The 9,800-nt window shown below is 54.8% G+C and overlaps 2 protein-coding genes across 2 annotated transcripts; one reads left to right on the plus strand and one right to left on the minus strand.

Moving 5' to 3' along the window:
* Positions 1-207: 207 nt before the first annotated feature.
* On the minus strand, positions 208-5,468 carry GALR3 (galanin receptor 3). Its single transcript, XM_019292549.3, has 2 exons — positions 4,766-5,468; positions 208-4,196 (listed from the first exon to the last, which is right to left on the minus strand). The coding sequence occupies exons 1-2, from the start codon at positions 5,113-5,115 to the stop codon at positions 3,299-3,301; spliced, it is 1,248 nt and encodes a 415-aa protein (XP_019148094.2). The 5' UTR covers positions 5,116-5,468; the 3' UTR covers positions 208-3,298.
* A 1,007-nt stretch (positions 5,469-6,475) lies between these two features.
* LOC120411919 (noggin-like) lies at positions 6,476-8,508 on the plus strand. The gene is given in 5 exon segments (XM_039571168.1): positions 6,476-7,593; positions 7,595-7,651; positions 7,653-7,773; positions 7,776-7,984; positions 7,986-8,508. Coding segments are annotated over 5 exon segments (759 nt in total). The 5' UTR covers positions 6,476-7,560; the 3' UTR covers positions 8,325-8,508.
* The last annotated feature ends 1,292 nt before the right edge of the window (positions 8,509-9,800 follow it).

The following is a 9,800-nucleotide window of genomic DNA, read 5'->3' on the forward strand; positions in this document are numbered from 1 at the left end:
TGAGAGCTGTTGACTGGCACTGCTTGGTTTTCTTCCTGCTTCTGGCCTGGAGACTTCAGCTTTTCCCAGCAGTTTTTCTCTGTCCTTGCACCCTGTGCCACAGATTTCCCTGCACAACCCGTGAGGTTGGTGGCAGTTTTCTGCGTCTCCCAGAGGTGTATGCTGCAGTAATGGAGAATGGAAACAACAGCACATGTTTCCCTCTGCTATTTATTTTGCTATTAAAATCAGTCCAACCTCCTCATTTTCTTTGTGCTACACCATCAAATGCACCCCCCAGATCCCTTCCTGAGCAATGATTCATCCCTGTTCTCAGGGCCACGATATCAACTGGGACTTTAGGCTTTGCTTCCCTCTCACCACTGCTTGACCTCCAAATACGCTTTGTTTCCCCTTCTAATTCAGAGCATGTGATATGCTGAATTCCCAGCCATTGAACCCAGTAGCAACCTCCCTAGCTCTGCAGCAGCTGCTGTGCTGTAAGATGCAATCAAAACCAGCCAGACTGAGGATCTGGCTCAAATAAGAAAAGAGCTGAGAACCTGCTTGTGTCTCACAGAGGACCCACAGAGAAGCAACAGCCCTGACAAGGCCTCCCAGCAAAGCTGCATGGATGTTACTAAGCAAATGACCTTTCTCTGGAGCAGCCACTTCACCCACACAATCGAATGCAAAGTGCACACTGCAAGGTGTGTGAACATCGAGAATTTGTTCAGCTCTTCAGCAGCTGAAATAATTAATCTCCAACAGTGAACTCGTTTACTTCCTCCACCTTTGCCTTTCTAGCAGACTCCAAAACCAGCACGGCAATTATCTGCGCTGCTAAGGAAGCCCCATGAAACATCTTTGGCAAATTTCCCACCCTTTCACCTGCTTCCTTTGCTCACTCTGTGAGCAAAGATCTCTTCCATCACAGAAAGGTACTTACAGAAAGATGCCTTCTTCATGCATTGTGCCTGGCCAGCCTGGGGGAGCAGCCCCGTGCAGGCCAGGGCCCGTGGGGCGACTAGGTGGAGGAATCGGCAAGTTTTGATTAAGAAGATGATAAAAGAGGTGTGGGAAACAACGTTCCTCTGGGCTTTTTTAATGAAATCTCTTAGAGGGGAAGAGAGCACATGGTTATTGGAAGAGTTAAAATAATAAGCTGGCAACCTGTTACGGCTGCTCATGGATTGGGAACCAGCAGCTAAACCCAAAAGGAAATAACCAGAATTCCCTTCCCAGGGCTGCCAGATGTACACACAGGGTCATAAGCAGGATGAGCTTTTTGGCACCTGGGTCTGACACCTCCCAGTGGTGTCAGACTCATGTCACACATGTCAGGGAGATGCCAGACACCAGAACCAGCACACAGTTGGCAGGACTAAGTCACTCCACAGAGAAGGGCTGGTGCTGACCACTAGATGCAAAGCCCTGACCTGCTCACACCTCTCCGGTTTCATTTATCCTGTTCCAGATCTTGGAACAGCAGCACTCTACTGATGTGGCAAACCAGCCCCTGCAGGGTTAAAGATGAGCTTGTCAGCCTGAGTAATAAAAAGTAGGATAGAAAATAAGAGAAAAGAGTAATTAGTTAAGGCAAGAGGTTGGGAGCAGAGACTGCAGAATGCCAATCAGTCTGGAGGGAAGGCTGCGTGGAAAGCAGCAATCAAGCTCCTTCAGCTTTAATTAAACCTGACTCTGTATCAAGGATGTGACATCTTTGCTTCACCTCTGCTTTTGAGCTGAGAAACCAGTTGGAGCATGTACACTGTTACCGGATAGACAGGAATTCCCTTCTGGCTCCAGAGCCTTCCCAACCCAGGATCAGTGCCTACCCTTCCTGCTCATGTGCTCCCCAAAATCAGGGCTTAGCACCAGGCAGAGCTTAGTGAAGGGACCCAGGGCTTGCAGCCACTTGTCATGCTAAATGCACCTTTTCCCCAAGATCTTCCCTGTCCTCTCTGTCCTGTTTCATTTAGGCTTCACCCCAATGTGCAGCAGTCAGTTCTGATCTGATCTGCTCCTTTTGCAAGCTGGGACCAGGAGGAGCAGGATCAGGGGTGAGAAACAGCCCAGCTGCATCTGGGCAAGAACAGGCAGCGTCCAGCTGTACCACATCATTGTTCCTGACTGCTGTTCCCTTCTCCCTTCAATGCTTTGGGCTGTGGAGTGAGTCTTCACCTGTAGAAATGATGAGGCCATGAGAGCTGGCCACCAGCTATGGCATCATGTGCCAAGGGTGGCTGCAGAACTCGCTGTTCCCAGGAAGGTGGGTAGGGCACACTGGACACGTTTCTGAAAGACATCTGCTGTAGAGGAGTGACAGCCACCATGAAAGGAGAGAGGTGGAAAAATCAGAAAATAGAGGCAAGGGAGGCTCAAAGTGCAGAAAGCAGCATCAAGCACTTGAATGGAAAAAGAAAGTAATTCCTAGCGCAGTTGGCCTTCCTCTTCAGTTGGCTTCTGCACAAAAAAAGGGATATCCTTGGAGCTGAGCTCTAGCAAGGCATACAACAGCTTCAGTGAGCGTTAGAAATGCCACGTCACCTGGGAATTAAGAGTGGGCAGGACAAAGCAATAGGGAAAGATTTACACAAACGGACGTAGGGAACAGAAAAAGAAGAGAAATAAGGGGGAGATCACGGCTCTGCTCATGCACATCACAGCTCTGCAAGCTGCCTGATGTCACCCAGCCCCACGGTACAATGTCTACAGCACTGGCTGGGGCCAAAACCCCTTTACTTTTGACACAACTTCCAGCACCGTGCCTGGGGACAAGTGAGGACACCAGAGGATTTTGTAGCCCATGCAGGGCTCAGGACACCTACTGGTGCCATGAGAACCTGTAATTGTTTCCCAGCTTCAGTGTGGAAGTCTGGGTGTCCCACAATGTCACAGCTTTGCCTGAACACTTTTTGCTGAGCTTCCCATCTTTCACCGTCTCTTAAGAAATCATAGGTGCAGATCTGCCTCACATTAAGAGTTACATATTCAGGATTCACACAGCACTAACTAAACGCCATACATAATTAAGGAAAGGAGGGCTGTTGCAGTCACTTGAAGTTTACCGTGAATATTGAGCTGGGATGACGGCAGGTCTCAGACATGGCTACAGGATTGTGGAGAAGGTGGTTGAGGAGTTCTGGGGGACTTGAATTCAGTTTAATGGGTCTGAATGAGTGAGCTCATCTCTCACTGCCAACATAAAACCATCTCAGTGGGGATAAGGTGTGGGCGTGATGATCCTGGAGGAAAGCGAAACCCCTGTGACGTGGTCAGAAAATGTGATGCAAATGGAGACTTCTTTCTTGCCTCTCTAGCCCTTTTCTAGGGCTTCTTCTTGGCCTTCTCCTACAGTTCCCCTTAGAGGGGTCATGTCTAGGGAATGGCCAGCTGTTGCCAAACTTCCCTCCTCCAGCAGCTCCTTCTGAACAGAGACCACGGCATCTTGTACCTGCCGAGTCCATGCTCTGGCACAAGTGGCACCTTCAAGGTCCCTCTTCCTGGTGTTCTCCTCTGAGACTTGGGTCACCTCACTGTTGCCTCCATAGAAAGCTCCCGTCCTGTTCGCGAAACCTCTTTCCACATTGACCATATGGAATTTCCTTCCAACTCTCTTCTTCTTCCTCTTCCTGATCTTGTTCTGGAAGAAGAGGCAGGTGAAGACCTGCTTGAAACGCTTGCGGAAATGCTTGGAGATGAGGGCATAGACAATGGGGTTGAGGCAGGAGTTGGTGTAGGAAAGGCAGTGGGAAGCCAGGCGGAAAGCGTATGTGGCCCGGTTGAAGGGAAAGTGGCCAAACCAGAAGCAGAGGATGACCAGGTGGTGGGGCAACCAGCAGAGGCAGAACAGGATGGCCACAGTGACAATCATCTTGGTGACCTTACGCTTGGCTTTCCGAGACTCTGAGATTCTTTCTATGGGGTCTACAGAGGTCCACAAGAACTTGATGGTCCTAGTGTATGCCAGGCTCACCACGGTCACGGGCAGCAGGTATCCAAACACAAACGTGACGATGTCCAGAACCTTTCGGTGCTGGTCCTCCCAGATGGGGACACAGATGGGCACACCGTGGTAATGGATTATCTGGTAGTAACTGAGGTAAGGCCCTGCGAAGAGCAGTGACAGTGACCAGATTACCACAATGGCCACTCCTGCATTTCGGGATGTGCGGAGATCCCGGGACTTCAGTGGGTAGCGAATGGCCAAGTACCTGGCAAGGAGGGGAAAGACAAAGAGAGCACAACACAACATGAGTGAGATGAGCTACTTCTCCTGCCCTGTGGAGCTGCCATCTGTGCACCCCTTCCCATGCAGCCACCCATCTCTTCCCTCACAAACTTTTTGGGAGTGAGGGTTACAGAATTCACAAAAATATCAGGGTCATCCCAACAGAGGGTCTGGGATCTCTATCATCCACTCTGCTGTGCTAGCTCAGGAAGGGCAAGCAGTGTATCTCTTGAACCTTGAACCAGGTAAGAGAAGGATTTCTTCTGAGTTGTGTTGCTGCCCTGGGGGTTTTGCTGTTCTTGGTTACACTTGGTGGACTCTCCTCCTTCCCAAGTGAGCATTGGGTAATTAGGCTGAGAGCTTGGCTTGCTGGAGGGAGAGGGCATGGGGAGCTGGGGAGGCTGGCTCTGCTGGCCCTACCTCTGGGGAGACCCGACCTGCTTCTTACAGGACACCAAGAGGACAAGGAGTGGCCTTTCTCCCACCCTTAGCTCAAGAGTGGCAAACAGAGTGTCCCTGAGCTGCAGAGCTCAAAGGGAAGGGGACACTTACCTGTCAACAGAGACAGCAGCCAGGGTAAAGCTGCTGGCATACATGGTGAGGTAGATCAGGAAATGCACAGCCTTGCAGGCAAAGGCCCCGAAGAGCCACCCATCCAGGGTGTAAATGGTGGCCTGGAAAGGGACACAGCAGATGATGAAGCACAGGTCGGCCACAGCCAGGTTGAGGATGAAGAGGTTGGTGGTGGAATACTTGACTTGGCCATTCCATAGCAGCACAGCCAGCACCAGCCCATTCCCCACAGTACCCACGAGGAAGATGAGGGAGAAGATGACAGGCACAATAATCCCTGCTGCTCGTAACTCCGGGCTGTCAGAAGAGACATTCAATCCCCCCGGCATCTTCCTGTCAGACTGCAGGGACCTGCATGGGGAGAAAGGGATAATAGGCCCCAAGGTGCCTGACCCCAGCCTTTGACACCCACATTTCTCCCAGAGATGCCAATCCCAACCAGCTGCTTAAATGATGCCACTGAGACCCTCATGACATTGCTGGCAAGAATGCTGTTGGGGTCAGTCAGTCCACATCTGAAGCCTCTTTCTCCTGCCTGGATCCACATTCCTATCAGAACACCTGTACTCCCAGCACCCTGAAGGTTTCCCCCTGCCCTGCCACCTGGCCTTCCCAACATTCCTCCTGCATTCTCAAAGCTGCTAAATCCCTGTCTAAGCAAGTCTAAACCCTGGCTACTGTTCAACACAGTTTGGCCATGAGACCATGGGGGAGGGGGCTCCCATGGACTGCAAGTGGTCCCAGCACACTGAGCCCACTTGCCCAGGGCTGTGCCACCTCTGACAGCAGGGATGCCTGGATCACACCCCACAGCAGCAGCAGCAGCACCCCAACACATTCCTACCCCAAGGGAACTCCTTAAGCTGGGACCACCTCCACCCTGGAGCTGGCTGCTCCCTGCTCCCTGTGCAGTAGTTATGCTCCACAGAGGAGAGGCAGCTAAGGGCACCTTTTCCTGAAGCAGAGAGGTGATCAAGGGCTGGGTGGTGGCAGGTAGGTGAGGATGGGGAGGAGACCCTGAAGCCACCTGAAATACAACATGACGATCATCGTGAATGAGGCTGTTATTACCACAGCTTAAGGTATTGTGATTTGCTGCAAAACTTCCTCCAGCCCTGAGTAACACTGTGCTCAGGCAGGGAACACCAACAGCCTATCTCTGAATAAGCCTTCCCCTTGTTGTGCTATCATTAGAACAAATTGTCCTTCTCTGAGCAATAACAGAGAAGAAAAAAGCTGTTATCTAGCTACTGTTGACAAGCAATTAACTTGGTTTTGGGTCATGCAAGCTCCTTCACTCCATGCTCCCCCATCCCTCAGCTCATGCCACTTCTGCTTCCCAGCTTGTGTATCACACCAAGAGATTGTTCCCTGCCTCTCTGTGTCTTTGGTCCCCTCTGTCCTACTGATAGCTACCCTCCAGTTTATCCATCTGGCCCCATGGGATCTCCCCACTGAAGCAGAGGAAGCCAGCACTCACCTTTTTGAGGAAGTGCCTGCAGCTTTGCGACTCGCTTGGGGGGAGACGTCTAGCCCAGCCCACGCAGTGGTAGCAGGAGGATGCAGAGCACTGAAGAGTTTATCTGGGCAGCTCAGCCATCCCAGTCACTCCTGCCCGGTGCTCCGCTGCCTCCCCCTGCCTGCCACCAGCTCTGCTCTCCCTCCTTCCAGAGCTCCTCTCCTCTCTCTCTGACTCCCCCTTTTCCCTCCCTCTGCTCTTGCTGCTGATCCATAGATCTCTGTTTTTTTTTCCCCTCTCCCTGAGGTTGGGTTTGGAGTTAACTCCTCTCTGCCCAGCTTTCCCGCAGGCTCAGCTGCTCCCTGCTCCTCCTGCTGAGAAGGAGGTGGCAGAGAGAAAGCTCACTACTCTCTGGTGGAAGAGGGGGGATGGGGGGGAGAAAGGTCCCTTGGACCTCAGCAGCCACCTCTCGATGCCGGGTGTTCAGAATGTGTTGTCCAACACCTCCGGAGAATATAAATATCCCACCACTGTGAGCCTTGTCCCTGCCCTGTCCTTGGGATAGGGCCCTAAACCCTGTGGAAGATGAGCAATTAATTGCTGTTGCTAGCTATTATTAATTGTTACTAACACAGCACTGAGCAGATCGAGCCTCTCCCACAACATCTGACCTAGGGAAGGAGGAGAAAGCAGGTTTCAGATTTCATCCAGTCCTGGTCTGCACTCCACCAGTACTGCAGTGTGGGAGGGAGGACAAGACCTCCAGGATGGCCACCTCCAGAGGTGCAGCTCCATCACAGCTGCCTGAGACAGCATGGGTGCTGGCTGATGTGCCAGGAGAGGACAGTGACCCACACAGCCCTCCTGCCCTGCCACTCTGCTGCCATGTCCATCCTGGTGACAGGAGCTGTGCCCTGAGGACTTCCAGGTGCACTAAGACCGAGTGCAGCTTGATGATCCTTTCTCAGCAAGACTCAAAGGCCACCAGCTTCCCTTCACTGGGAAAGTCATGGCTACCTCTTCCAAGGATGGAGCAGGACGTGGAGAAGGAGGCGCTGGCCCCTTCCCCTCCACAGCAGCCCCAATATCCCCACTGGCTCAGTGGCAACCCTCGGCCTGGCAGGAGGGACCATGCAGCTTCTCCCCACCACTTGCCCCTCTGGTGGGAAGGAGCGAGGTGTCCCCGCCAGCTCCCTATCAGCCGCTGTAACCAGGGAAAAGGGGAAGGCCGTGCCTCGGGACACAGTGATAACCCAGGGGATGCGGCGGAGTGCAAGTCTGCAGCCGGGCACAGCCTGCCACAGTGCTGCTTGCCATGGAGGGACCACACCGCAGCTGCCTCCTCCTCTCTCCTGTGCCTGCTGCCACCACCGGCCATCCCAGGCCCACCGCCGTCTCTGGAGGAGCCCCCGGGAGCCGCTGCTGCCACCGTCCAGCACCGCTGACCCCACCGCCCACGCTGCTGCGCGGTCACCCTCGGCCCCGGTGCGGCCCTACAGCCTGTCCCTCTCCCCCGAGGATTATCGCTACTCCCCAAGCCCCGGCACCTGCGCCCCGGGCGGCTGCGCCGGCTCCTGGGCTCGGCCTTCGACCCCTTCTGGATGGCGACCGAGGAGCCCCGCGGTCGCAACGGCAGCATCCCCGAGGAGAACCTGGAGTCCATGAGCAGGGACCTGGCCGAGGGTGCGGGACGATATCACCGCAAGCTGTGGCGAGAGGTGGAGGGGCTGGAGCTGCCCATCCTGCTGCCCGCCGCCCCGAGCTGCCCCCGCAGCTACCGGGGTCCTGGCCCGCCGCCTGCGGCAGTGGCTGGTGGAACGGGCCTCCTGCCGCCTCACCTCCGCCTGGGTCGACCTGGGACCCATCTTCTGGCCGCGCTGGGTGCGCCACACCACGTGCGAGAGCGGCCCCCCCGGCTGCTCCTGGCCCCCCGGCATGAGCTGCCGCCCCGCACAGCTCACTCGCATCAAGCTGCTGGCCTGGCACTGCTGGACCCCGCAGCACCCCGGCCCCCCAAACTGCGCCTGGCGGCAGATCCCCTACCCCGTCGTGGCCGCCTGCAAGTGCTCCTGCCACTGAACGGGCTGCGGGGGGCTACGGAGGGACCCCTCGGTGCCTGTTCTTGCAGCCAGAAGGCCCAAAAAGGCAAACGGCTGCCTGGGTTCACCCTCGGAGCTGGGGGGAAATCCCCTAAACAGAAATAAACCTCCAGAAAGGAAGTGGGGATGGCTGTGGTCATTGCTCTGTCTCGCCGAAACCCCTGGGTGGGGAGTGCAGCTGCTTCACCCCTCACCCACCAGTGCCGTGAGGCATTAGGACCAGCGGAGGCCCTTGTGCAGCATTTATCTCCAGTAAAGGATTAGGGATGGGAAAATTATGGCACTGAACAGCAGGTTCAGACCCCGTTTGCATCAGCCCCAGCTGGCTCAGTCCAAGCTGGGGCATCCCTGCCTGCCTGGGTGGGGCTGCAGGCAGGGAGCCAGGGCAAGGGAATTCCAGCAGAGAAAGGGTAGAGAGAGGTAGGCCACTGCTCAGGGTGGAAACAGCAACGTGGAGAGAGGCTGGGGTGAATTGGTGGGCAGCGGGGCAGGTTTGGGACTGCAACAAGGCAGCTTAGTGAGGGTAGAAGAAGTGGGGTGTGGGCCAGGACCCAGGGCTTGGAAGCATTTGTGAGGCTAGGTGTGTATAAAAATGGGATGGGATAGGATAGTCCCCTACTTTGAGGTAAACTGGGTGAAATACATGGATCCCCCACCTATCCCACAGTGCAAAGGGTGACAGCTCCAGACCCAGGATTGCCAGGGCAGCACACAGGGTTATGGGGTAGGCCAGGGAGCCCAGGGTGGGAACTGCATCCTCAAAAAGTGGCATCTGCCTCTACATTCCACTCTGCAAAACATCCTCTGCTTTCTGGGCTAAAAGCTGCCTAGAGCTGTAGATCAGACCTAGGCTGGAAGGCCTTGAAGCAATAGAGTGGGAGGATTTGCCTGGGAATTCAATATTAACATGATGCCTACGAGTCAACGGGCACTGCATTATTCATTTCCAGCGTGCCATTGTCTGACCCTTCTGCCTTCCCGGGGCTCCAGCACTCCCCAGGCTGTTCCCCAGACAGCTCCACAGTCTGCTGCTGAGCTTGGCCTTGAAGCAGGCAGAGTACAGGGAGTCAGCTGCCGAGGGAGAGGGAGGTCAATGCACCTGGTGAGAAGAGGAACAGAAGGGAGAGCCCACATGTGCATGCAAAACCAGTTGTGAGCATCACAGGAAGAAGGCTGCTGCTGCTCTGGCCTGCAGCTGAGCAGTGGGACATCTGTGGGGCTGCTCTCCCAGTGAGGAGGACGTGAAAGCAGGAGCAGGGTTAAACTGCTTGGGTTGTCTGTCCCTGAATGGAGCAGAGGCAGACCAGGGCAGGGGACCAGCAGGACAGAAATGTGAGGGAGTGTGGTACAGGTGTGCAGTGGAGGTGTGCAGGCAGGGGGAGCACGGGGTGCACATGCACTGGGCTCAGACCAGCAGTGATGCAGTTTCGGGTCTCAACCTCCCTATAGCCGAGCC

Source organism: Corvus cornix, chromosome 1A (genome assembly GCF_000738735.6).
Source record: "Corvus cornix cornix isolate S_Up_H32 chromosome 1A, ASM73873v5, whole genome shotgun sequence".
Taxonomy (NCBI): domain Eukaryota; kingdom Metazoa; phylum Chordata; class Aves; order Passeriformes; family Corvidae; genus Corvus; species Corvus cornix.

Coding starts and splice junctions, on each gene's coding strand:
- GALR3 (XM_019292549.3), bottom strand. CDS start 5,115: ATGCCGGGGGGATTGAATGTCTCTTCTGACAGCCCGGAGTTACGAGCA. Junction 4,197..4,765: donor GCTGCTGTCTCTGTTGACAG/GTAAGTGTCCCC, acceptor CCTCCTTGCCAG/GTACTTGGCCATTCGCTACC.